A 26,938-nucleotide genomic window follows, 5' to 3' on the forward strand; every position below is an offset into this window, starting at 1 on the left:
GATGCGATCTTCTATGACAGTTTAACCAAAAGCAGTCCTCAAAATGAATGGGAGATATTATCCTGTTTGAGTCAGTGGAATTAATGACTACAGCTCCGAGGCTAGAAGTAATCAATGTGTTTAGAAGCAAAGACCTTGCTGCCATAACATGTTCACTATATGAACAGGGAGTGTGCTTGGCACTGATTTGAGAGGGCTGATTCCTCAATGACTTGTGATATTCCCCTAATACCCTTCCTAGATAAGATAGCTTCTCCTGTCAACAGGCCTGGGCAGTAGATGGTCACAGTATTACAGAAGCACTCACATCCTGGTTCATACACACCAATCAACCTGGAAGACTAGGGATTAGGGAGGAAGTGTGTGTGTGTGTGTGTGTGTGTGTGTGTGTGTGTGTGTGTGTGTGTGTGTGTGTGTGTGTGTGTGTGTGTGTGTGTGTGTGTGTGTGTGTGTGTGTGTGTGTGTGTGTGTGTGTGTGTGTGTGTGTGTGTGTGTGTGTGTGTGTGTGTGTGTGTGTGTGTGTGTGTGTGTGTGTGTGTGTGTGTGTGTGTGTTACCAGAGCATGGGTCAATTCATTTTACATTCCTGTCAATTGAATTGGGCGACATGGAATTTGTCCGGAGGGGGGACCTGAATTGACAGGAATTTTAATCAAATGTAACCCAGATTTTGTGTTTTCAATGAAAATGTGTTGCGAAATGTAGGGCATTGTTTCCCCTGTGGGTACTGTGAATATTGTGTTGAATACCATGCAGTTGAGTGTAGAGGGGGTTGGACATTCTGTGTGCGTGTCAGAGGCAGCATGTTGTTCCTGTTCTTCCCTGCTGACAAACTCATACCTTACATTCCTCTTGGATCCTACTGTTTGCCATTCGTACAGAGGGATGGGAGCGCCGTCACACACAGCATCCAACAGACACACTTCCCAGACCGCTCTGTCTCTCTTATCATCAGTGTTCTTTGGAACAACTTCTAGTTACTGTTACAATGATCATGTCATGAAATCAGATAGGTCTATCTGTACTATATTGTACCACTGATCTATAAGGTTATTATGCATTAATACATGTGTTATACACAGCAGACAAGTAGACACACACACACACACACTGCATGCACATTTTGCACATGTAGTAGTGAGCATGCATGCTACCACACACACTAACTCAGTTACATCACTGTATTACCATGCTCCACGTTCTAAAATTAGCCTTGTGCAGCAGTTCCCACCCTTCATCCAACTACACCTCTCTGGCCAGCTTCTAGAACAACTCTGCCTCAGCACTGCAGGCTACGCCTGTCCAGTATACAGTTCAACACTCATCTGCCCAGATTCCCCTCAGCTCACTCCACACACAGCTAACTGGATAACAGCCTAGCCTAGCCTTGTCTTACTGTTACAAAGCATTTGTAACATGACTTGGATTTTTGTCAGTTTGTTTCGATTGGTGAAAAATCAGCTCTTTGTCTTTGTGCTGCTGCTCTGTCACACAACGTACAGGCTGGTTTATATTTAGTGTTCTTACTCCCTCTAGTGGCTATGTGAAGGAGGTGTATACATTTACAAGGCCTTGAATAGGAAGTGTTGCCCTCTACTGGTGTTTAGTGATATAACATTGAGAATAGTAGGATATTGAGAAATAGTTCAGATATTATATTAAGTGGCCCAAGGTCTTGTTTTGTTACCAGGTTATGAGTAGATAATAGCATTGATTTATGTGCCTTTAGGATTGTATCAATATGGTATTCTGTGCCTCTTCCCTTAGTGACACTGCACCACTGTTTGTTTACTTGTTGACTGTTTATTACAGTTCCCCTCATCGAGAGAGAGAGAGAGAGAGAGAGAGAGAGAATGTGTGAGGATTGATGCCTAATGTTGTTCCCAGTGTGCACTACAGCATGCTTCCTCCCTGGTGTGAGAGTGAGGGAGGCACCAAGCACCGTGTCATTTCCTGTGCCCCATGTCATAGCGCTTCTGGTTTTCTCCTCCGTTTCCCCTCCTTTTCTGCATTTCGTTCTGCCACTCCCAGCCTCACACAGACCTGCACACAGGAGAAAGGACTTCCCTCAATATCAAAACACACATGCACCTTTATTATGCATTTAACCTTTATTTTAGTAGTGTACCTTCAGGTATGTAGTACACACGCTCACAGTAGACTGTCTAAAAACAACAAAACACTTTATTACACTACCATTATCAGACATCCATCACTCCTCATATTCACAACAGAGATTTGATACACACACACACACACACACTGACTGACTTCACAGGGGTCCCCACGGAGCAGCTGAGGAGACAGCAACCTCCATGAGAGAAAGGGAATGAGAGAGAGAGTGCTGCTAGTTGGCCTGAATTCTTGGGGGTAGGGTGGGGGGCTAGCCAGGGAACCAGGGGCGGCATTAGTGGCAGCAGTGCTGGTTCTGGGGGGCTATTTGTAGCTTTCTGGACCCTGGTATCATGACAGCTGTCCACTCCTTGTCTCTCTTAGAATAGTCAGCCTATCAGGGGGCTCCTCTCCCCAGCCTGTGCCCTGTGTGACGTGACGTGAGTCCGCCGGCTATCTCAGCTCTTTCTCACACACTACTAACTCTGGGTTGAACTTCCGTTACCGCCAACGCCGTTTTAAGGGCGTATTTCGGTCAGGGAAGGATTGGATCTACCAAACCGAACTACACTAATCACCTTCACAGAGGACAGCAGGTAAAGGAGGAGCCGTGGTTCCAGGATTGTTGGTGGAAAGGGTAAGGCCTTTTGTGGAGGAATCTGTGGACTGTGTGACTGTCTCTGCCAGGGGCCTGGCTGGTAACACTATTTTTAGGGCTGACAGTTAGGGGGGCTCGCTATCTCTCACTGCAACTGAGCTCAGGCTCAGCTAAGGGGAGCCATTGTGGCTCTGGAGATGCTAGCTAGCTATGCTAACAGCCTGTTGCCTGAGCCTTGGTGTAGTGTTAGCCAAAGCAACTTGGTTAATTTGGTTTGATCTGTGTGCTCTAGCATATGTGCCAGTAGAATAGTGTAATAATAGAAGTGAAAGGAGTGTGTCTGCCAGGAAGGCTGTGATGGTAGCTGTCTGGAACTGACTGTTATAGGCAGATTGGGCAGAAGTTGAATGGAGCCTTTGTGTCTTTGACTCTCGCCTCTGTTGGAAAAGCCACGTTAACTCTTCATTGTGTGTTGGTATAGTGAACTATGCTATTAGCAATGCTGACCCACAGTCTTTTGTGGAAAGCATGCCTCCTACTGGCCCTCCAACACCACTTCCAGCAGCATCTGATCTCTCATCTAGGGACTGACCAGGACTGACACTGCTTAGCTTCAGAAGCAAGCCAGCACTGGGATAGTAATAGACTATAGGTCTGTTCCTCAGCTTTCATTATCTCTGGGCATAGGCCTGTCTCTTTACTGCATTGTTTCAGTATTGTCAATACGGCTTTGTTCTGTGGTTATTAGCTACGTCCACTGGTGCCCAAAACAGTGGCTGAGTCACATTTTCCAGAGTGTCAGTCACCATGCTATATCCGGAGATAGATCAAATACAATTTTATTGGTCTGTGTGTTTGTAAATAGTGTTTATATGTATGCACAGTTGTGTGTGTGTGTGTGTGTGTGTGTGTGTTCAGAGGGAACCAGAGAGTCAACCTGGCTATCCAACCTGATGTTGGCCTCTGAGGCGTTATGCCCACATGGCTCCTCCTAAAAAAACGCCCTGTCCTGTCTCCCGGGCCCTTGCCTGGCCGAGCCTTCCCAGTGTCCACAGATAAGCAGCAGAACTCAACAAAACCCCCCTATTATAGACACATTAGAGCCTGTGCTTGGAGAGCCGGAGCCAGTCTTCAGACTGACTGACCCCCACTAAAGCGCTCTGTTCTGGGGGGGAAATATCCCAAAGGTCATATGTAGGTATTGCTATAATGGTGTTCTGTTTGTTTTTTACTGTCATGAGGTCAACATTTCCACAAATCACTTGTCAATCATAACTGAATGGTTGGGTCTTGGTTCTGTGTACAGTATGTTCATGTATGTAGCTATGTATGTTTGGGTATCTTTAGGAGAGCTCTTATCCCTCTTTTGTCCCTCCCCCTCTCCTCTTTCTTTTCTTTGCACACTAGACTTGTTCACCTCACTTCCTGCGACACGTCCTTCCACTATCCCACTGGTTGCGGCCCCTAGAGTGAAGATCCAGTGATTTTGGCCTCTATTGTGAAGATCTACCCTTCCATCCAACTGTCCGTCCGTCTGTCCAGCTCTTCTCTCCATTCCTGCTCTCCCCCTTGTCCCCCCTCATCCAGCACAGCTCATGACATCAGCGCAGTCAACATGGCATTCTCATCACGCTTTTCCTTCTGGGAGCAAAAGGGAAGTCCTGTTCAGTTTTTCTCACAGCACGTTGATGTGGGGACATGGGGCGGGTTACGTTGGTGTGGGGGACATGGGGCGGGTTACGTTGATGTGGGGGACATGGGGCGGGTTACGTTGGTGTGGGGACATGGGTGGGTTACGTTGGTGTGGGGGACACGGGGTGGGTTACGTTGATGTGGGGGACACGGGGTGGGTTACGTTGATGTGGGGGACATGGGGCGGGTTACGTTGGTGTGGGGACATGGGGCGGGTTACGTTGATGTGGGGGACACGGGGCGGGTTACGTTGGTGTGGGGACATGGGTGGGTTACGTTGATGTGGGGACATGGGGTGGGTTACGTTGATGTGGGGGACACGGGGCGGGTTACGTTGGTGTGGGGACATGGGCGGGTTACGTTGGTGTGGGGACATGGGGCGGGTTACGTTGATGTGGGGGACATGGGGCGGGTTACGTTGGTGTGGGGACATGGGTGGGTTACGTTGGTGTGGGGGACACGGGGTGGGTTACGTTGATGTGGGGGACACGGGGTGGGTTACGTTGATGTGGGGGACATGGGGCGGGTTACGTTGGTGTGGGGGACATGGGGCGGGTTACGTTGATGTGGGGGACATGGGGCGGGTTACGTTGGTGTGGGGACATGGGTGGGTTACGTTGGTGTGGGGGACACGGGGTGGGTTACGTTGATGTGGGGGACACGGGGTGGGTTACGTTGATGTGGGGGACATGGGGCGGGTTACGTTGGTGTGGGGACATGGGGCGGGTTACGTTGATGTGGGGGACACGGGGCGGGTTACGTTGGTGTGGGGACATGGGTGGGTTACGTTGATGTGGGGACATGGGGTGGGTTACGTTGATGTGGGGGACACGGGGCGGGTTACGTTGGTGTGGGGACATGGGCGGGTTACGTTGGTGTGGGGACATGGGGCGGGTTACGTTGGTGTGGGGACACGGGGCGGGTTATGTTGGTGTGGGGACACGTGGCCGATTACGTTGGTGTGGGGACACGGGGCGGGTTACGTTGATGTGGGGGACACGGGGCGGGTTACGTTGATGTGGGGACACGTGGCGGGTTACGTTGATGTGGGGACACGGGGCGGGTTACATTGGTGTGGGGACATGGGGTGGGTTACGTTGATGTCTGGGCCTAGTGAAATGTGTGCCCTGCCTGTATCACACCTCCACTAAGCGTCCATTTTGGGGCTTGAGAGTGTCACGTCGTTGAAAGTTTGCGGTCTGACAGCCATGCCTCTGCTGTGGTTTTCTGACAGTGTGCTAAAAGTAACCGTTGTCATCATATGCATGATCCAATGTCAGTGTTTGACTCACCATGTAAAAACCTTGACTGGAGTAATTTGCTTTGGCAGAATGACGAGCTCTGTGATATCGCTTCAAATACTTTATTCTAGGGGAGCTCTGACTGCCAAGCTGGCTTTTGATTTTATTTTGTTTGACCATCACAACACATTATGTAGCTCCACAGTAAACTGATGCGTCCCCAAACTGTTACCCAAAGTTTTGGCCTGGTAGGGTTCTCAATCAGGGACAGCCGTCTATCGTTGTCTCTGATTGAGAACCATACTTAGGTAGCCCCTTTCCCACCTGTCTTTGTGGGAAGTTGGCTTTGTTTATGGCACACGGTTTGTTTTGTAGTGTTTATTGTTTTGTTCGGCGTCTTTTCTAATAAAAAGAAAATGTACGCTCACCCCTCTGCGCCTTGGTCCTCTTCTTTCAACGGCTGTGACACAGGTCTTGTAGTTCTCATGTGTCACTATTACATAGAAACTGGCCAAATTAATGTGGCTACAGCTTAGGGTCTGAATAATATTAACTTTCACTTTTAAAAGGACACCATGTGGTAGATAGCTCTTCCACATAGTGTACATCCAGGTTTGCGGCATGGTGTGTGTTTTGCATGTTGTGCAGTGAGGGGAGTGTTTCCTGCAAGTACCCCTGGCAAGTGACCACTACTTCAAAGTGTCGTAGGTTTTGACCTTAGTTCCTTGTCTTACCAAACCCTTTAGGTCAAAGAAGAGGTCAGACCACCAGGCTCCAAGATATCAAATCAGGGTGTAAGTTGACTGATATTGTTCTCATGTTGTGAAGCTCTAGAGCAGGGCTATATAGAAACACTTTTCATCCTCTCTAACCATGGACTGATTAAGACCTGGGACACCAGGTGAGTGCAATTAACTGCCAAGTAGAAACAAAGAACAGAAGTGTTTTGGCCCTCCAGGACCGGAATTGAAATAGCCCTGCAGTAGGCTTAATCAGGAATCTGAGAGTATGTGACTAAAGGGATCATAGGTTTCTGGGAATTGGAGTCCATTATGGTATCCTTACAGCTGAGGAGAGGAAGCCACATCAGACTATTGAGATGTGCCTGTCACATCACTGGTCTCTTACCTGGAGGTTTGCTAGCAGCACTGTGCTTCAACCAACTGAGCCATTGGAACCAGACACACCCTGGTAGCTCCTGACACCAGACTAGTCTTTCTCGCCACCATAGGAGACCGTTACTAACAAGTCGATGTGAAAAGAGGCACAGCGTGGGAGATTGTAGTTATTTTTCTATTCTGGATGTAATGTCGCAGACAGTTCCACTTTTTAATTTCAGAACAAACCGGGATCAGCGCTGTGTGCGGTGTCTGTAATTGCTGTGTAAATAGTATAATGCCTTCTTTTCAAATGACATAGTTTTTTCCTGAATAATCTGTAGCCTCGATGTGGAAATTGCAGCCATATCTCAATGTAGCCTAAAGATTAACAGACAGGCAGTTTGAGGGCCGCGTGGCGATATAATATGCAACACACGCACAAATATGAAAGATATTCAGCAACTCTTGGGGGACAATACTTTATAATTAAAACCAACGTGTTTCAGACAGCCTGATGAAGGCTATTGGTTTTGATAATAAACAAGTATGTTTCTTGTCAACTTTTATTGTCCCTCAAGAGTTGATGAATATATTCCACATTTCCAGCTTGGTTAGATGGAGAACCACAGTTGACCTCTGTCTGAGAGCTCACACAGTGTTTTTAACACTTACTCTGCAGCAGTGCAGACAGGGAGAGAGACAGAAGAACAGTAGAGAGCCAGCAGGGAACCAGGCCTTGATCACCAGCCTTCCGGTATCCCACAGGCTGCATTCCCATCATTCAGCCTCCTGTCTGGGGGGAACCACAGCTAAGCCCCCTCTGGGTGCCATGGAGCCATTTCAGGTACTATAGCGACTGGAGCATAGGAGGAAGGGAAGATGAAACACTAAAGCAGGTTATTATTGCAATCAAGTGTTGTCGACCTCCATAAGTGTCGGTTAACCACTTAGGTGGAGGTAGGCTCCGTCTGTGGAAGCAGTGCAGTGTGTTGGGTTATCATAAGGCCTGTAGGACGGCAGGGATAATTCAAGCTTGAAATACTAGAGAGATACTAGAGATAATACTAGAGAGATACTAGAGAGATAAGAATGAGTGTCATTGGCACGGTGCTCAGTAGCGTGGAGAGTGAGGTCAGGGAGGACAGTGTGTTAGTGTGTGATATGCAGCTGGGAGAAGGATTCAGCACAGGTGTGTGTGTTTGAGTGATATAGCAGGATTTTCTTGCAGCTGAGCGAAGATGTTGTTTGTGTGTGTGTGTGTGTGTGTGTGTGTGTCATTAGATCTGCTATTAGAAGTGAGGTGCTGTAGTGCAGAAAGGGGGCCAAGTCAGCACCCATAGACACCTCTGTTATCTCAGTCTGAAACGCCCACCCTCCACCTCTCGTATCAACCCACCCTGTTCTATTTCAGAACCTGGGCAGGCATGTGGCAGTTGGGTGAGCATAACAGCACACGTGTCCAGGAGAGCAAACAGGACCTGTGATCTCTTTGGTCAACCATACATACAGTATCAGACGATCCAGACAAACACATGACTGCTCAGATTAAGTTTTTGGTTTAGTAACCAAAGTGGAGTTTGCATATGCTTTAAGATAAACTGTGTGAGTTTACTTTGTCTGTTCTAGTTTCTCACATGTCTTGCTGCTCTGCTCTCTCCCTCCCTGTTGTGTGAGTAGTCAGACAGCGACAGTGGCAGTATGAGTAGCCGCTCCCAGTCCGTGCCCAGTCTGGAGCCTAGCAGGGGCCTACTCTGCACCAAAAGCCCTGAGCCAGCCAAGACACATCCCGGGGTCAGGGTCAGGAGTCCCTCACCACCCAGGGTACGCAGGGCTGTAAAGGTCCCTGAACGCTTCAAAAGTCTAGTGTCTCCGATCCAGGCGCCAGCACAGCACTTCAGGAGCCCTGACCCACGCAGAACTTCCACAATTAGCCCTGAGCCTGTGCTGAACGGAAACAGCAAGCCCAACGGATCCGTTAACGTCAGTGCCGTCAATGGGAACTCTGCCAATGGAGGTGCCAGACAGCCAGACCTGGACAACGATGATCCGAGCCTTACCCGCAAGAAGGTAGTGAAGGTGGTGTGTCAAGTGGTGCGGAAGGCACTACCTGCAGAAGAGGAGGATGCTCCAGCTCCTGAGCCTACTAAACCTGCCCCTGAACCTCCTAAATTGGTGCCATCGCAAGCGCCAACATCTGTGCCCAAGGTCCCAAAGGTACCACTGTTCTCTTTCAAGCACGATACCATCAAGACGGAGGAGAAGGACGATATATCAGCAGGGATGGCCAACCTCATGGTCCGCGGGAGGACCAGGAACCGCCCTCGCACACGCATGGATGAGCCGTCTGAAAAAGAACAAGAGGAAGCAGTGAAAAGAGAGAAAAAAGAAGGCCCTAAATTGGTTGAGATTAAATCTATCTCTAATGTCGGCCCAGTTTCAAAACAGGAGGATAAGACTCCTGTGTCGGCTGTACCTGCTAAAGTTCATCCTATGGCTTCTAATTTGATCTCGGTTTCCTCCAGGTCTTCCCCCGCAGGCTTCATCCCTGCCCCAAAGCCTTCCCCGCTCTCCCCTCCTGCAGGTTTCACCCCACTACCAAACTCAGCCTCCCTTTCCCCACCTGCTGGGTTTGTACCAGCACCAAAATCATCCCCCCTTTGCCAACCAAATGGGTATGTACCAGCACCAAAATCAGCCACCCTTTCCCCTCCAGTAGGGTTTGTACCAGCACCAAAATCAGCCACCCTTTCCCCTCCAGTAGGGTTTGTACCAGCACCAAAATCAGCCACCCTTTCCCCTCCAGTAGGGTATGTACCAGCACCAAAATCTACTGCTGTTAGTCCTTCAGTTTCCACTGCAGCCCCCAAATCCTCCCCAGCCATTCCCACATCATGCTTTATCCCACCACTAAAATCAGCCCCCATTTCCCCACCTGCCGGGTTAATATCAGCATCAAAATATACCCCCCTTTCCCCACCTGCTGGTTTTATCCCCTCTTCTAAATACTCCCCTGTCACTCCCCCTTCAGCATCCTTTCCCACCTCTAAGTCCTCCCCCAGTACTCCTCCTGCAGGGTTCGTCCCAGTCTCCAAGGTCTCGCCTCTCTCCCCTACTCCTCCAAAGGTCTTGCCTCTCTCCCCTCCTCCCGCCTTTATCATTCCCAAGGCGAGTGCCCTCTCTCCACCACCGGCGTTGATCCCGCCCCCCAAACTGCCAACCGTGAAGAAGCTTGAGGTAGGCTTACTGTCCTCACTGCATGGACCACTCGAAAAAACGGATGTTAATCGCACAGAAAGCACTCTTTGCATCTCCATGATAACTGAGTTTTTGTGTGTGTGTGTGTGTGTGCGGGGGGGTATTTTAACTAACTTCACTTATCTTGTTGAGTTCTCCACTTGTTAGCAGAGTTAAGGCTCCATTTTTGGGGCCACGATGATGGACTCAACTCCCTATTGAACTTGTTTGTTTCTCCAGAACTTTCTCATTTGCACAAAGTCAGTGTTTCTCAGTTTGTTAAAGGGTGCAGTCTCATGGGGCTGAAGCTTTTGTTGCATTCACTGCTCTGATACCAGCTCCATATTTCTCTGAGTTTCTCTTGGGGGATGGAGCCTGTCTCACACAGCTCTCCTTCCTCACATGTCTCTCCTCTAAGACGCCAGGGCTGCTGAGACAGCTTCCAGAAAAACAACAAGTTCAGTAGCTATTTTATCCGACTGCCTCAACCCAAGAGACCCTGCTGTCATCTGCAGCTTGGAAGCCTTGTTTATTGAAGTTAGCCTGGGGGGAGGGGGGTGTATCCAAAGGAGGAAAAAGCGTATTGGGGTGGAATGTTCTGTCGCTGTGGCCTGGAGTTCCACGGAGACCCGCAGAGATAATTATTGATAGTGACTTTGTCTTTCTGGGAGAAGAGTTCAAAGCCCCGCTGCAGCCAGCATGGCAGGCGTTGGGATAAGAGAACTGTCTACACATTTTGCAGATGCCAGATATGTTAAAAAGGTTTGGTCTTTTTGCTGGATTCTCGCTGAGTTTTGGCAATTACCAGCCTCTCAGGGTCTTTGTTTACTTGGCTAGCCGACCACAAGCTGGCTTTGACTGCTACTGTGGCTATCTGAGTTTGCTATAGTTGTTTAAGGGTAAAGTTTTCTTGTGTATTGTTACCCAAGCTAGTTATAGTTTTGCTTGGCTTCCCCCTGTGCATTGAGATCTGAATGATTTCACATCCAAGTGGGCTTTTGTATCCCTCTACTGATGATTTGCTCACTATCTTAGCTAGACGCTGGACATCTAGAGCATGGCTTGTTGTGAGTTTGTTCAACATGGTTGTATAATTTCTTTATCTTATGGACTACTTGTATGTGTGTGTACATTACGGCGTGGATGTATCTGTGTGTACCATTGGAAGGTGGTAGCCTCTCCCCTGTCCTCTGTTCCTATTGAGAAGGCTTCACCGCAGAACAAGTCATCAACCGTTTCATCAAAGAATACCCCAACCATAACCCAAAAGGTGTGTTTGCTGGTGTGCCCCACAGCATTCACTCAGTTCACTGTTGCTATGCTGTGGAAGTGAGGTATTGTAACCAAGTGTGTGTGTGTGACTTAAGGATTGTCATGGCATCTAGTGAACATCTCACAGCGTGAAAAAACCTGAATGCATTTCTGTTGTCGATGAAACAGTGTTGAATGTGGTCTGCTAGAATATTGCGCTTTGATAGCCTAGTTTCATAGCTCAACTTGTTGATGGTCTGACCTCCAGGAGGCGCCGCTCAGTCCCACTGAAGAGGCTCAGAGACTCCTGGACAGGATCTTCAGTGCGCCTGTAAAGACCCACCTTCGCTCCTTGTCTCTCCCCATCTGGACTGCCTAGATACATGCTTCTCCTCTTTCACTTTTTTAATCTTTACTTTCCTTTATTCATTTTAACAGGACACATTAATTAACATTCCAATAAAGAATTTAGAGGTGCTTATTTCTTTTCCGTTAACAACCTATCATGCTCTCTATCGCTCATTCTCTTTTTACTTTCTTCACTGGATGTTCAATCTTTATCTTCATAGCTAATAGTAATTTGTCATTTTCCTTTCAGGCACATTTAATTAAAAGTACAGATTTACTAATATGGGCCATATCCATTGCCTGGCTACCCAAACACCTTACTCTGGCCAAATGCAACGCCACGGGCATTAGTTTCTTCTCCACAATTAGTTTGCATCTGAGTGCCTCCCCAACGATTTCTAGAACGCAAACACATTCTAACCCTTCTGATTGGTCCCAGAAACCGATGGATTGGGCCAGAGCCAGAACACACATGGGTAAAGCACTTTGAAAACTTGTGTTGGCTAGAATACACTGATGAGCTAGAAATGGTCCAATCGCTGATGACTTTGTTTTGTACAACCCTCTCATTTTCACTACATATTACTTCATTCATGGCAGTCAAACTCTATTTTGTATGTATTATGGATCCCCGTTAACTTTTGCCAAGGCAGCATCTACTCTGCCTGGGGTCCAGCAAAAATGAAGGCAGTAATATACATCATAATGCAAATACAACAGATTTGACAATATATATGTGTGTGTTCCCTCAGGCCACTAGTCTACTACAACACACAATCCAGGTGTGTGTATAGTGTGTCTTTTATGTGTGTTTGTATGTGTGTTTGTTTGTACCTGTGTATGTAGCGAATGTAGAGCAGCGGAATAATACAATTTGAGTCGTCAGGCAACCATATCCATGCATGACTGGGTTACTGCGTTCTCATGTTCACTATTCATTCAACTAACTGACTGTTTATGTCTATGCTGCTTTCTGTTGACATTATTGTTTTGTCACCTGTCAACTTTCACTGGATTTGTCAATTCATGTTTTATATTTATACGTTTTTCATATTTTTCTCTTCCTTTGTCTTTTTCTTTCTCTCTCTCCATTTCTCTCTCTCCCTCTACCTCTTTCTTTCTAAATGGTGCTTGGCTGTTTCTATCTGTGGCTGTTGTATGGCTAGCTGGAGCCGGCAGTTTGTGCCTCGGCCCCGACCCTTTGTCCTGCCCCAGCCCCAAACCCCCCTCAGGTACTGTAACCCCCAGGGGTCCCCTCTGGCGACCTGGTTGAAGTGTGTGCTCATGTGGCACGTTGGAATGTAAGCCTAGATTCCTCTTCTAACTTTCCCCTCTCTCACCCTGCCTGTCTATGTAAGGTTCATCTGTAATGGTGCTTGGTGTTTTCCCTTCCTCATTTGTTTTTGGAACAAAGCCGGTATTAAACGGTGATAGTGTCTAGATGCCTCCAGGGAAATCAAACAGACTTTGACCTGTATGGAAACTGACAAACCAAACCAGTGCATTTTTTGTTTTGTCAGTAGCATGGCAGTGGAATAGTCCCCTGATTAAGATGTGCCACATGTTTGTTTGCCCCGTGTGGTGTGCAGTCGCAGTGTGAGTGAATGGCAGTGTGTGTGATTTATGACTGGCAGGTGTTCCTGTCTCGTTGCTCTCTCTGTCTCCCCTTTATGACATGATGTGTCATGATGCATTAGCTCATCTCACAGACATAGAGCCTGACCTCTCCTTGTTCTTTGCCATCCCGCAGTTTTTTCTTCCCATCCCTCCCTGGTCTTGACCCTGATAACTTACATAATGTTCTCGTTACTTTAAATGGTAAACACTGGCTTGATGATATCTGATAATGTTTTTACATTTGTCTCAAAACTCTAAACGAAACTTCAGAGAATAATGAAGGATGAGTTAGTTAAACAAGATTCTCTGGTCTGATGAAACCAAGATTGAACTCTTTGGCCTGAATGCCAAGCGTCACGTCTAGAAGAAACCTGGCATCCCTACGGTGAAGCATGGTGGTGGCAGCATATATCCTTGAGAATATCCTTGATGAAAACCTGCTCCAAAGCACTCAGGACCTCCGACTGGGGTGAAGGTTCACCTTCTAACAGGACAATGACCCTAAGCACACAGCCAAGACAACGCAGGAGTGGCTTCGGGACAAGTCTCAGAATGTCCTTGAATGGCCTTGCAAGAGCCTGGACTTGAACCCGATCGAACATCTGGAGAGACTTGAAAATAGCTGTGCAGCGATGCTCCCCATCCAACCTGACAGAGCTTGAGAGAATCTGCAGAGAAGAATGGGAGAAACTCACCAAATACAGGTGTTCCAAGCTTGTAGCGTCATACCCAAGAAGACTCGATGCTGTATTTGCTGCCAAAAGTACTTCAACAAAGTACTGAGTAAAGGGTCTGAATACTTATGTCAATGTGATATTTCAGTCTTTTTTTATTTTTAATAAATTAGCAAACATTTCAAAAACCTGTTTTTGCTTTGTCATTATGGGGTATTCTGTGTAGATTGATGAGGGGGAAAACTATTGAATAGATTTTAGAATAAGGCTGTAATGTATCAAAATGTGGAATAAGTCAAGGGGTCTGAATACTTTCTGATGGCGCTGTACATCTCTCCATTCCAGCAGCTCATGATTATGAGGGATGATGACATACTGGACATGATGTTTTGTGTTGTTTGGTGGATTGCTACCCATCTTTCCACTGTAACTCAACTCTAACTATGACCTTTGACCACTTCTCCTTCCCTCACGCCTGTCGTCCTCCAGGGACAGGTAGACAAGGATCCCGTGGCCATCCTTCAGGTGTCTCACGCCGCTGCCCAACAACCCAAGGTCTGACCTTTGCTGTGCCTGTGTGTAATTCACCCTCTCCACCTCCCACGTCCACCACTCCCACCACTGACCCCTGAAGTGCTGTGTACCCTGTGTGCTGTGTTTCATTTACCCCCACCAAACACAACTGCATAGTATACACTCAAAGCCAAGCTACCTGCACATTTGGCCCTCTTTCACCTAATTAGAACATTTCAGGGGAAAATCAGCACTCAAAATTAAACTTGTTCGGGGGCCTCCCGGGTGGCGCAGTGGTCTAGGGCACTGCATCGCAGTGCTAGCTGTGCCACCAGAGACTCTGGGCCCGCGCCCAGGCTCTGTCGCAGCTGGCCACGCCCGGGAGGTCTGTGGGGCGACGCACAATTTGCCTAGTATTGTCCGGGTTAGGGAGGGGTTTGGCCAGTAGGGATATCCTTGTCTCATCGCGCACCAGCGACTCCTGTGGCGGGCCGGCTTCCGGGTTGGATGCGCGCTGTGTTAAGTAGCCATGCGGCTTGGTTGGGTCGTGTTTCGGAGGACGCGTGGCTTTCGATTTTCGTCTCTCCCGAGCCCATACGGGAGTTGTAGCGATGAGACAATATAGTAACTACTAACAATTGGATACCACGAAATTGGGGAGAATTGTTATATATTTTTTTAAATAAACTTGTTCGATGGCACTTAAGATTCATGGTTGTGTGGATTCCACAGGATCAATCATTCCATCACATTTTGTCTCATGTAGATGTCATTGCATGACGTCAGTTTTCCATTTAAGAGACAATGAGACAGACGCTGCAAAAAACTTAATCTGATTGTGGCTGATTATGCGTTATAAAAATAACAGTATGTAGGCCTATATTTCACTCTGTCAATTTCATACGTTTTTTTTATCTGTGTGTTCTTTTCTTTTTATTGTCTTGTTGTCATCCCTCGGGATACAGTCCATCCCTAGCATTCTGTGTGTTGTGTTGTGTTGCTGTGCTGTGTGGATCGTGTATCCATTCTCTTAATACACCTCCCTCCCCTCACCCACATGCTGTGTGACATTGATGTGCATCCAACAGTGTCTTTGTACAGATTCGGTTCACTGATACTTCATGTTCTCTGTCAGATTTCACTGCCTCTCTTACACAGACAGACACACAGACAGACACACAGACAGACACACAGACAGACAGACACACAGACAGACACACAGACAGACAGGCAGGCAGGCAGACAGACAGACAGACAGACAGGCAGACAGGCAGACAGGCAGGCAGACAGGCAGGCAGACAGGCAGACACACAGACAGGCAGACAGGCAGACAGGCAGACAGACAGACAGACAGACAGACAGACAGACAGACATGTCCAGTCGAGTGTGAGAGACTTTGTGAAGGTCAAGCATGGTAACACAGAGCAGTCAGGCATTTCTAGGTGACACTCTGAGCCGAGTTGGAGAAATGGCTTTCTGTGATTTGTGATCTGGGACTTCAAATCCTAACTGCTTTTTATCTCTGCCTGCTCTACTGAAGCCTCTCCAGCGCCCTGCCTTTCATCACATGTACTATTTGCAAGTCCTCTACCTGCTCCACTGAAGCCTCTCCAGCGCCCTGCCTTTCATCACATGTACTATTAGCAAGTCCTCTGCCTGCTCCACTGAAGCCTCTCCAGCGCCCTGCCTTTCATCACATGTACTATTAGCAAGTCCTCTGCCTGCTCCACTGAAGCCTCTCCAGCGCCCAGCCTTTCATCACATGTACTATTAGCAAGTCCTCTGCCTGCTCCACTGAAGCCTCTCCAGCGCCCTCCCTTTCATCACATGTACTATTTGCAAGTCCTCTGCCTGCTCCACTGAAGCCTCTCCAGCGCCCTGCCTTTCATCAAATGCACTATTAGCAAGTCCTCTGCCTGCTCCACTGAAGCCTCTCCAGCGCCCTGCCTTTCATCACATGTACTATTAGCAAGTCCTCTGCCTGCTCCACTGAAGCCTCTCCAGCGCCCTGCCTTTCATCACATGTACTATTAGCAAGTCCTCTGCCTGCTCCACTAAAGCCTCTCCAGCGCCCTGCCTTTCATCACATGTACTATTAGCAAGTCCTCTGCCTGCTCCACTGAAGCCTCTCCAGCGCCCTGCCTTTCATCACATGTACTATTTGCAAGTCCTCTGCCTGCTCCACTGAAGCCTCTCCAGCGCCCTGCCTTTCATCACATGTACTATTAGCAAGTCCTCTGCCTGCTCCACTGAAGCCTCTCCAGCGCCCTGCCTTTCATCACATGTACTATTAGCAAGTCCTCTGCCTGCTCCACTGAAGCCTCTCCAGCGCCCTGCCTTTCATCACATGTACTATTAGCAAGTCCTCTGCATGCCCGCTGTCAGCCCATTATTTACAATGCTACTATACATAAGCTCTCAACGCTGGCCTGATAACCAGCTACTTTAAACACACATGAGTGAATGTTATTGATGTGAACAGGTGTGTGTGTGTGTAGGGAGCACATGTCCTCTCAAATCTAAAGCCTCTCTTTGGTTGAAAACTGCTGAGTGGTAGCTACTGCAGCCACAGAAAGGCCCTGTGAAAGGTAACCTGGCCTAAGGTCATTGTTCTGCTGTGTGTATGTGACTGTTGTCTTCTCCACCATCACTTCCAGGTGAAGACAGAGGAGCAGATAGCCGCAGAGCAGGCATGGTACGGCTCAGAGAAGGTCTGGCTGGTTCACAAGGATGGCTTCTCCCTGGGTAAGTTCCTGCCTTACATTTTAGATCAGGAGGGGTGCAGAGCTCTGGCCCTGCTAATTTTTACCCTTGCTTTTAAACTATATGCTATTGTTTTTTCCTGATATCGTGTCTGTGCACACTCCAGCCAATAAGCTACAGTGCATTCGGAAAGTATTCAGACCCCTTAACTTTTTCCACATTTTGTTACTTTACAGTAATATTCTAAAATGTTTAATTCCCCTCATCAATCTACTCACAATACCCCATAATGGCAAAGCAATAATGTATTTATTTTTTCTGCAAATTTATAAATTAAAAGACTGAAATATGACATTTACATAAGTATTCAGACCTTTTACTCAGTACTTTGTTGAAGCAACTTTGGCAGCGATTACAGCCTCGAGTCTTCTTGGATATGACGCTACAAGCTTAGCACACCTGTATTTGGGGAGTTTCTCCCATTCTTCTCTGCAGATCCTTTCAAGCTTTGTCAGGTTGGATGGGGAGCATCGCTGCACAGCTATTTTCAGGTCTCTCCAGAGATGTGTGATCGGATTCAAGTCCGAGCACCAGCTGGGCCACTCATTCAGAGCCACTCCTACATTGTCTTGGCTGTGTGCTTAGGGTCTTTGTCCTGTTGGAAGGTGAACCTTCACCCCAGTCTAAGGTCCTGGGTGCTCTGGAGCAGGTTTTCATCAAGGATTTCTCTGTACTTTGCTCTGTTCATCCTTCCCTCGATCCAGATTATTCTTCCAGTCCCTGCTGCTGAAAAACATCTCTACAGCATGATCCCGCCACCACCATGCTTCACCGTAGGGATGGTGTTGGCCAGGTGATGAGCGATGCCTGGTTTCCTCCAGACATCACGCTTGGCATTCAGGCCAAATATTTTAATCTTGGTTTCTTCAGACCAGAGACTCTTGTTTCTCATGGTCAGAGTCCTTTAGGTGTCTTTTGGCAAACTCCAAGCTGGCTGTCATGTGCCTTTTACTGAGGTGTGGCTTCCGTCTGGCCACTTTACCATAAACACATGATTGGTGGAGTGCTGCAGAGATGGTTGTCCTTCTGGAAGGTTCTCCCATCTCCACAGAGGAACTCTGGAGCTCTGTCAGAGTGACCATCGGGTTCTTGGTCACCTCCCTGACAAAGGCCCTTCTCCCCTTATTGCTCAGTTTAGCCTGGCAGGCAGCTCTAGGAGTCTTGGTGGTTCTAAACTTCTTCCATTTAAGAATGATGGAGGCCACTGTGTTCTTGGGGACCTCCAATGCTGCGGATATGTTTTGGTACCCTTCCCCAGATCTGTGCCTCGACACACTCCTGTCTCGGAGCTCTATGGACAATTCCTTTGACCTCATGGCTTGGTTTTTGCTCTGACATACACTGTCAACTGTGGGATCTTATATAGACAGGTGTGTGCCTTTCCAATCATTTACCACAGGTGGACTTCAATCAAGTTGTAGCAACATCTCAAGGATGATTAATGGAAACAGGATGCCCCTGAGCTCAATTTAGAGTCTCATAGCACATGGACTGAATACCTATGTAAATAAGGTATTTCTGTTTTTTTTTGTTTGAATACATTTCCACAAAAAAAAAAACTGTTTTTGCTTTGTCATTATGGGGTATTGTGTGTAGATTGATGGATATTTTATTTTAATCCATTTTAGAATAAGGCTGTAACGTAACACAATGTGGAAAAAGTGAAGGGGTCTGAATACTTTCCGAATGCGCTGTATATCCCAATAAGTTGGTTGTGTGTCCATAGCGACGCTGCTGAAGACGGAGGCAGGTTCTCTGCCGGAGGGGAAGGTGAAGGTCAAACTGGAACATGACGGGACAGTACTGGACGTAGATGACGATGACGTGGAGAAGGTGAGGGTGAGGGGGGGGGACTACACATTCTATGTATTTTACTTGATTTTACAGACTCCATCTTAGTTTTGTTATGGGGCTAAACTCTAGTTCCTTTAGAGGGTCAAAGGAGAAGACATTGACTTTACTTGATTGCATAGACTATCTTAGGTTTGCCGTTAGGGTATAGGCTAGTCTGTTAGGAGGTCCATGAAGCAGAGATCGACCTGGGGGGGGGGGCATGTAGGGGAAATATCCAAGAAGGTGGGAAGGGGTCTTGGCACCCGTCAGTCATCCCGTCTGGAGCCAGAATCAAACACAGATGGTCAGCCAGGATGCTGACTGTATCTGGCCCAGGGGTTGTGGGACGTCTGTGGACAGGGGGACAGGTTAGAGGGGAACAGGTGTGAGTTTGGCAGGCCTCAATCAGGTGACTCGCACAGATATGGCACCAGGCCCGAATCACGGAGATATCTGTTACAGGACGCTTTAAAAACTGTTCTGGCACAATGCAGAAAAACCTCCCATCATTCACAACATGCTGTCTCCAAGACCTTGACTAGAGGATGTCTGCTCTGCTTTCAGGACAAAGAAAAAGTTGAAATCCCCTCCTGGTGTTATGTACAGTCATTTAACTCTCGTAGGGTGAACCGATAATAAGGGTGACTTTGGACAGTTAGTGTCAAGGTCGTCATCTAATCAAACGTTTGAACCATCTGTTTGATTAAGGAAGTGCAAACTTGGACCCGTCTGAGGTTGGAAGGAGACATCTGTTTTAATTGCATCAAAGACTTGGCATCAGATTCCTGGTGGCAAGTCATGGTGTGGCATACTAAATCTCTGCTCATCGTCGCTTAATACTGCTCCTCTACTCCTCAGTGAAACTCAAGACATTACTAGTCAGATTTCCAGTCTCATATGGACCCCTAGCCTCTACCCCTACAGAGGACTTTTAAATCAATCTGAAAATATGAAATAGGTGTAGGCAACCTGGAGAAACTTAAACTTGGTGGTAGTCTTGGCAGATCCGAATTCTGTTGTTTTTGGTCGTTTCTGTGAGCAGTCCCACTTCAGACAGCCAGAGTCTCAGTTATGTATGATGTTTTCGTATTGCTGAGTGTTCCTTTAATAAAGCTCTAGTATTACAACACTTCTCAGTCATTAATCGTTCACCTTTGACCTTTGCTCCTGTCCCAGGCGAACCCCCCGTCGTTTGACCGCTCTGAGGACCTGGCCTTGCTGCAGTACCTCAATGAGTCCAGTGTGATGCACTCCCTGCGGCAGCGCTACGGGGGAAACCTCATCCACACACACGCCGGGCCCAACACGGTCATCATCAATCCCCTCAGCGCTCCCTCCATGTACTCCGAGAAGGTGAGGAGAGAGGACCCACACAGCAGATGCATATCTTCACACACACACATTTCATGAGAACATACACTACATACACTACCGTTCAAAAGTTTGTGGTCACTTAGAAATGTTATTGTTTTTGAAAGAGAAGCACATTTTTTGTCCATTAAAAATACTTAAATGGATCAGAAATGCAGTGTAGACATGGTTAATGTTGTAAATGACTATTGTAGCTGGAAACTGCAGATTGTTTATGGAATGGAAATGTGATCAGAAGAGAGGGGGAGAAAAATCAAATATATAGAACCATTCTTCTTATTAATACACAACATGTGGTACTTGTAGGGCCCTCCAGGTTCGCGTACAGAGGCCCATAGGCGTACAGAGGCCCATTACCAGCACTCATCATTCACTTCCAATGGCACGTTGTGCTAGCTAATCCAAGTTTATAATTTTAAAAGGCTAATTGATCATTAGAAAACCCTTTTGCAATTATGTTAGCACAGCTGAAAAAAACTGGCCTTCTTTAGACTCCGGGATAATGGCCTTCTAGGCAGAGTTGCAAAGAAAAAGTAATATCTCAGACTGACCAATAAAAATAAAAGATTATTTGGGCAAAAGAACACAGACACTGGACAGACGAACCCTGCCTAGAAGGCCAGCATCCCGTAGTCGCCTCTTCACTGTTGGCGTTGAGACTGGTGCTTTGCGAGTACTATTTAATGAAGCTGCCAGTTGAGGACTTGTGAGGCGTCTGTTTCTCAAACTAGACACTATAATGTACTTGTCCTCTTACTCAATTGTGAACCGGGGCCTCCCACTCCTCTTTCTATTCTGGTTAGAGCCAGTTTGCGCTGTTCTGTGAAGGGAGTAGTACACAGCGTTGTATGAGATCTTCAGTTTCTTGTCATTTCTCAGAACAAGAATAGACTGACGAGTTTCAGAAGAAGGTTCTTTGCTTCTGGCCATTTTGAGCCTGTAATCGAACGCACAAATGCTGATGACACTCAAATAGTCTAAAGAAGGGCAGTTTTATTGGTTTTTTTATCAGGACAATTTTGTCAGCTGTGCTAACATAATTGCAAAAGGGTTTTCTTTTTTTTTTAATTTTACCCCTTTTTCTCCCCAATTTCATGGTATCCAATTGTTGTAGTAGCTCTTGTCTCATTGCTGCAACTCCCGTACGGGATCGGGAGAGACGAAGGCTGAATGTCATGCGTCCTCCGATACACAACCCAACCAGCCATACTGCTTCTTAACACCTCCAACCCGGAAGCCAGCCGCACCAACCTTGGCTAGCGCGCACTGCGCCCGACCTGGCAACCTTGGCTAGCGCGCACTGCGCCCGGCCCGCCACAGAAGTCGCTGGTGCGCGATGAGACAAAGAGATCCCTACCGACCAATCCCTCCCTAACCCGGACGACGCTAGGCCAATTGTGTGTCGCTCCACGGACCTCCTGGTCGCGGCCGGTTACGACAGAGCCTGGGCGCGAACCCAGGGACTCTGATGGCACAGCTGGCGCTGCAATACAGCGCCCTTAACCACTGCGCCACCCGGGAGTCCTCAAAAGGGTTTTCTAATGATCAATTAGCCTTTTAAGATTAGCTAACACAACGTGCCATTGGATCACAGGAGTGATGGTTGCTGATAATGGGCCTCTGTACACCTATGTAGATATTCCATAAAAAAATCTTCCGTTTCCAGCTACAATAGTAATTTACAACATTAACAATGTCTACACTGTTTTTCTGATAAATATATGTTATTTTAATGGACAAAAAATGTGCTTATCTTTCAAAAACAAGGAGATTTCTAAGTGACTTTTGAACGGTAGTGTATCTGTACCACTCCACTGGTTTATTCTCCGTTTAGAATGGTATGATGCATGTTGTTTGATGTACGCATTGGGGTGTACTTAATGCTATTATTTATTGTGTATTTCCTTGCTATTATGTCATAGTATTTCCTGTTAGGGAGAGGAGGTTGGATTAATTAAAACAGGAGAGATGACTAGGAGGATAGAGAGGGACGTCTTCAGTGGTCCACAACATGACAATGAAATCCAATTATCCTAATGAGATTTAGAGGTGACCGTATTGAGGAGGCCTGTAGGTTGTATTATCTACTTAACTCTCATCACTCATAATGGAACTACTACCCATTAGACCTTACAGACAGGGTGCTTAGCTGGGAATGTGGCAATTTTAAGGACGCGCGCGTGTGAACACACACACACACAGAGCCCCTCTGAGGACTGTACAGGAGTCACTGGGAGGACTAGAGGTGAACTACAGTTAAAATGTTTTGTACCTTTCTTTCCCCCAACCCCTCTCCCTCCCTCTCCTCGGTCCCATCAGGTGATGCACATGTTTAAGGGTTGCAGGCGAGAGGACACGGCACCTCACATCTACGCGGTGGCTCAGTCGGCCTACAGGAACCTGTTGACCACGCGTCAGGACCAGTCCATCGTGCTGCTGGGGAAGAGCGGCAGCGGCAAGACCACCAACTGTCAACACCTGGTCCAGTACCTGGTCTCCATCGCTGGCAGCACCGGAAAGATCTTCTCTGGTGAGAGAATCCTCCACTAGGATGAGTTAACCTCTTTCCTTCTGGCCAGCTCATTTCCTCCCAGCAAGCAGTAAAGCTAGTATTCAGGGATTTTTGTCTATTAAATGACTGAGGGAAATGTATAAATAAAATGTAAAGAATGTTTAAGGACTGTTATAATCACCTTAGTTTGGTCCGAGATGGTGGCTTAATTACTTCAGTGTTAATTTAAACCACCACGGCTATTAAGTAACTTAATTACTCTGTAGGTAATTAGTCTTAATAGCCTAATAGCTAATTAAGGAAATAATCTAATGGCTCCACATGTGTTTGTACACAGGAGGACATTCACTGAGTTGTTACTGATTTAGATCAGTGTCATCTAATTGACTGAGAACTCAGCAGAAATCCAGCCGTTATAACAGGTGCAGTAGATGTGTTAGTTAGTAGGGGAAGATAACGAGCAGTTCCAACATACCAGCCAGCCAGAGAGAGAGGTAGGCATGTGGGAGAGTGTAAGGGTGTTACTGAGAATTTGGGAGAGGAGTAGGAGAGAGGGACAGCTCGATGGAAGCTGGCTTCAAAACCTTTTGGTTCGAAGAGCGGTTGTGGTTGGCTCAGTATTCCAGGTGTGTGTGTGTGTGAGAATGTTAGTGTGCATTTGTGTGTGTGTGTGTGTGTGGGGGGGGGGGGGGGGGATGGATGAGGGGAGCCCCTAATGATGCCCTGTGGAGCTGGGGGATAATTAGCAAAAAACTCCTCAGCTTCTCCTGGTTAGCTGTAATGGGCTAATGAGAGCTCCATAACCCAGCCACCAGCCACTACTAGACTAGACTGTTAAACAGGGGAGCTGCTATGGGAGGCTCTATAAGTTTCACATAACTACTTTTACATTGACATTTTAGTCCTTTAGCAGACGCTCTTATCCAGAGCTACGTACAGAAGCAATTAGGATTGAGTCTGACTGGTAGCCCTACTCTCTGAGTGGTGAGGCGTTCCTGCTCAGCTTGATCATTAGGGTTAAGTGAGTCTGACTGGTAGCCCTACTCTCTGAGTGGTGAGGCGTTCCTGCTCAGCTTGATCATTAGGGTTAAGTGAGTCTGACTGGTAGCCCTACTCTCTGAGTGGTGAGGCGTTCCTGCTCAGCTTGATCATTAGGGTTAAGTGAGTCTGACTGGTAGCCCTACTCTCTGAGTGATGAGGCGTTCCTGCTCAGCTTGATTATTAGGCTTAAGTGAGTCTGACTGGTAGCCCTACTCTCTGAGTGATGAGGCGTTCCTGCTCAGCTTGATCATTAGGGTTAAGTGAGTCTGACTGGTAGCCCTACTCTCTGAGTGATGAGGCGTTCCTGCTCAGCTTGATCATTAGGGTTAAGTGAGTCTGACTGGTAGCCCTACTCTCTGAGTGATGAGGCGTTCTTGCTCAGCTTGATGTCGAAATAGGGAAATGAGCTCCACTAAGGGAATAATTGACAAAGCCTAACTGACATGACATGATTATCAAAGATGGTAGTCTAATCCCCTCACCAGTGGAACAGTATTGAATGTGAAATCCCAAAACACTGACATGATATTTGAAATAAATAAAGCTTTCCACTAATTGTACTCTTCCCCCCTCCCTCCCTCCCTCGGTCTGTGCAGGGGAGAAGTGGCAGGCAGTATACACTATCCTGGAAGCATTTGGAAACAGCTCCACCTCCATGAACACCAATGCTAGCCGCTTCTCTCAGATTGTCTCTCTGGACTTCGACCAGGCTGGCCAGGTGGCCTCCGCATCCATACAGGTAGGCAGTATCACGCACACACACGCCATAGACACTGACGCACGCACACACACGGCATAGACACTGACGCACACACACACACACACACACATATTGATATCTTGTTGTCCTTTTCCTGTACCTCAGACCATGCTGCTTGAGAAGCTGAGAGTGACCAAACGGCCAGAGACTGAGTCCACCTTCAACGTGTTCTACTACATGATGTCCGGAGCTGACAGCACTCTCAGGTGAGCCCTCTACACCCTCTCAATTGGGATTGAATTGAAGTGAGTGGTTGCAGTCCATTGTAGAAGCTTGGTCTTGTGTATATAATCTTGTTCTCATGTTAACCTTGTGGTTTAGCTATTTACTGTCCTTTGAACCTGTTCATTTCCTCTGTTTCCTCTCAGAACGGAGCTGCACTTTAACCACTTTGCAGAGAACAGCGCCTTCGGAATTGTGCCTCAGTCTAAAGTAAAATGCTGTTATTATGCTCTTATTATAATGTGTATTATATGTCATTTTCTGAAGTGTGTGTGTGTGTGTGTGTGTGTGTGTGTGTGTGTGTGTGTGTGTGTGTGTGTGTAGGACAACTGGAAAACTGTCTTAACTGTGTCCTTCATCCACCTCCCTCCCTCCCCCCTCTCTGTAGCTGGAGGACAAACAGAAGTCGTCTCAGCAGTTCACCAAGCTGCAGGCAGCCATGAAGGTGCTGGGCATCTCAGTGGAGGAGCAGAGGGCTCTGTGGCTCATCCTGGGGACCATCTACCACCTGGGGGCCGCAGGGGCCACCAAAGGTAAGGACCCCTAGCCCTGTCCTACTCACTATAGGATCTCTGCTGGCCCACTACCCTACTCACTGAACTAAATGACTGAGAACTCTGAATTAATCCAGCCAGGTTAGGATGCAGTAAGTGATTGTTAGTTATATGAGAAGATAAAGCGCAATTCCAACATGCCAGCCAGAGAGGTAGACATGGGGTAGAGGGGCTGTTAAAAGGATATTTTGGCAATGAGGCACTTTATCAACTTCCCCAGAGTCAGATAAACTCATGGATACCATGTTTATGTCTCAGCGTGTGGTTTGAAGGAAGTTGTTAACTAGCGCTAGACTTCCAGTCATTGCACTAATGCTAGTTAGCAAAACTACCTCTAACTTCCTTCATACTGAACACAGAGACATTAACATGGTATCCACACATTCATCTGACTTTGGGGAAGTAGGTAAAAGGCCTCATTGCCAAAATCCCAAAGTATCCATTTAAGAGTTTGGAGGAGGAGGTGGCGGAGAAGGAGGCAGGGGCAGGAAGAGGGTAGGATGCAGGGGTAGGAGGGTGGGGCAGGAGGCAGAGGGAGGGGCAGGAGGCAGAGGGAGGGGTAGGATGCAGGGGCAGGAGGCAAAGGCAGGGGCAGGGGCAGGAGGGAGGTGCAGCTTTGTTGTCTCCACTCAGTGTTTGCTGCTCCCAACAGGGATCTCTTAGAAAGTTTTCAGTGATACATAAAAAAACAACATAACTATGCATGTATGTATGTGCTGTATGTACTGTATGTATGTACTGTCTGTGCTGCCTGTACTGTATGCATGTACTGTATATATGTACTGTCTGTGCTGCCTGTACTGTATGCATGTATGCATGTACTGTATGTATGCACTGTCTGTATGTACTGTCTGTGCTGCCTGTACTGTATGCATGTATGTACTGTATGCATGCATGTACCTTATGTATGTACTGTATGTATGTACTGTCTGTGCTGCCTGTACTGTATGCATGTATGTACTGTATGCATGCATGTACCTTATGTATGTACTGTATGTATGTGCTGTTTGTGCTGCCTGTACTGTATGCATGTATGTACTGTATGCATGCATGTACCTTATGCATGTACCGTATGTATGTACTGTATGTATGTACTGTATGTATGTACTGTATGCATGCATGTACCTTATGCATGTACTGTATGCATTGGAGGTCGACCGATTTTGATTTTTCAATACCGATACCGATTATTGGAGGACCAAAAAAAAGTCAGTGCTGATTAATCAGCCGATTAAAAAAAATAAATAAATAATGTATTTGTAATAATGACAATTACAACAATACTGAATTAACACTTATTTTAACTTAATATAATACATCAATAAAATCAATTTAGCCTCAAATAAATAATGAAACATGTTCAATTTGGTTTAAATAATGCAAAAACAAAGTGTTGGAGAAGAAAGTAAAAGTGCAATATGTGCCATGTAAGAAAACTAATGTTTCAGTTCCTTACTCAGAACATGAGAATATATGAAAGCTGGTGGTTCCTTTTAACATGAG

General features: G+C 47.0%; 1 protein-coding gene across 4 annotated transcripts in view; it reads left to right on the forward strand.

The window, feature by feature from the left end:
* The first annotated feature begins 6,393 nt into the window (after positions 1-6,393).
* LOC139401782 (unconventional myosin-XVIIIa-like) overlaps positions 6,394-26,938 on the forward strand; it is a 50,765-nt gene continuing 30,220 nt past the window's right edge. Inside the window, exons 1-13 of one of the 4 annotated variants that reach the window (XM_071145752.1) lie at positions 8,820-9,976; positions 11,145-11,246; positions 11,496-11,558; positions 12,742-12,807; positions 14,356-14,421; positions 17,037-17,124; positions 18,869-18,975; positions 20,152-20,328; positions 22,666-22,876; positions 24,496-24,638; positions 24,765-24,865; positions 25,028-25,091; positions 25,270-25,414. In XM_071145752.1, coding sequence (XP_071001853.1) covers positions 9,023-9,976; positions 11,145-11,246; positions 11,496-11,558; positions 12,742-12,807; positions 14,356-14,421; positions 17,037-17,124; positions 18,869-18,975; positions 20,152-20,328; positions 22,666-22,876; positions 24,496-24,638; positions 24,765-24,865; positions 25,028-25,091; positions 25,270-25,414 — 2,287 coding nt within the window. In that variant the 5' untranslated portion in view covers positions 8,820-9,022. Of the gene's footprint in view, positions 6,437-8,419; positions 8,564-8,819; positions 9,977-11,144; positions 11,247-11,495; positions 11,559-12,741; positions 12,808-14,355; positions 14,422-17,036; positions 17,125-18,868; positions 18,976-20,151; positions 20,329-22,665; positions 22,877-24,495; positions 24,639-24,764; positions 24,866-25,027; positions 25,092-25,269; positions 25,415-26,938 lie in introns of those variants that run through there. The other 3 variants (XM_071145753.1, XM_071145755.1, XM_071145754.1) reach the window with 3 other exon arrangements.

Source organism: Oncorhynchus clarkii, unplaced genomic scaffold (genome assembly GCF_045791955.1).
Source record: "Oncorhynchus clarkii lewisi isolate Uvic-CL-2024 unplaced genomic scaffold, UVic_Ocla_1.0 unplaced_contig_12270_pilon_pilon, whole genome shotgun sequence".
NCBI lineage: Eukaryota > Metazoa > Chordata > Actinopteri > Salmoniformes > Salmonidae > Oncorhynchus > Oncorhynchus clarkii.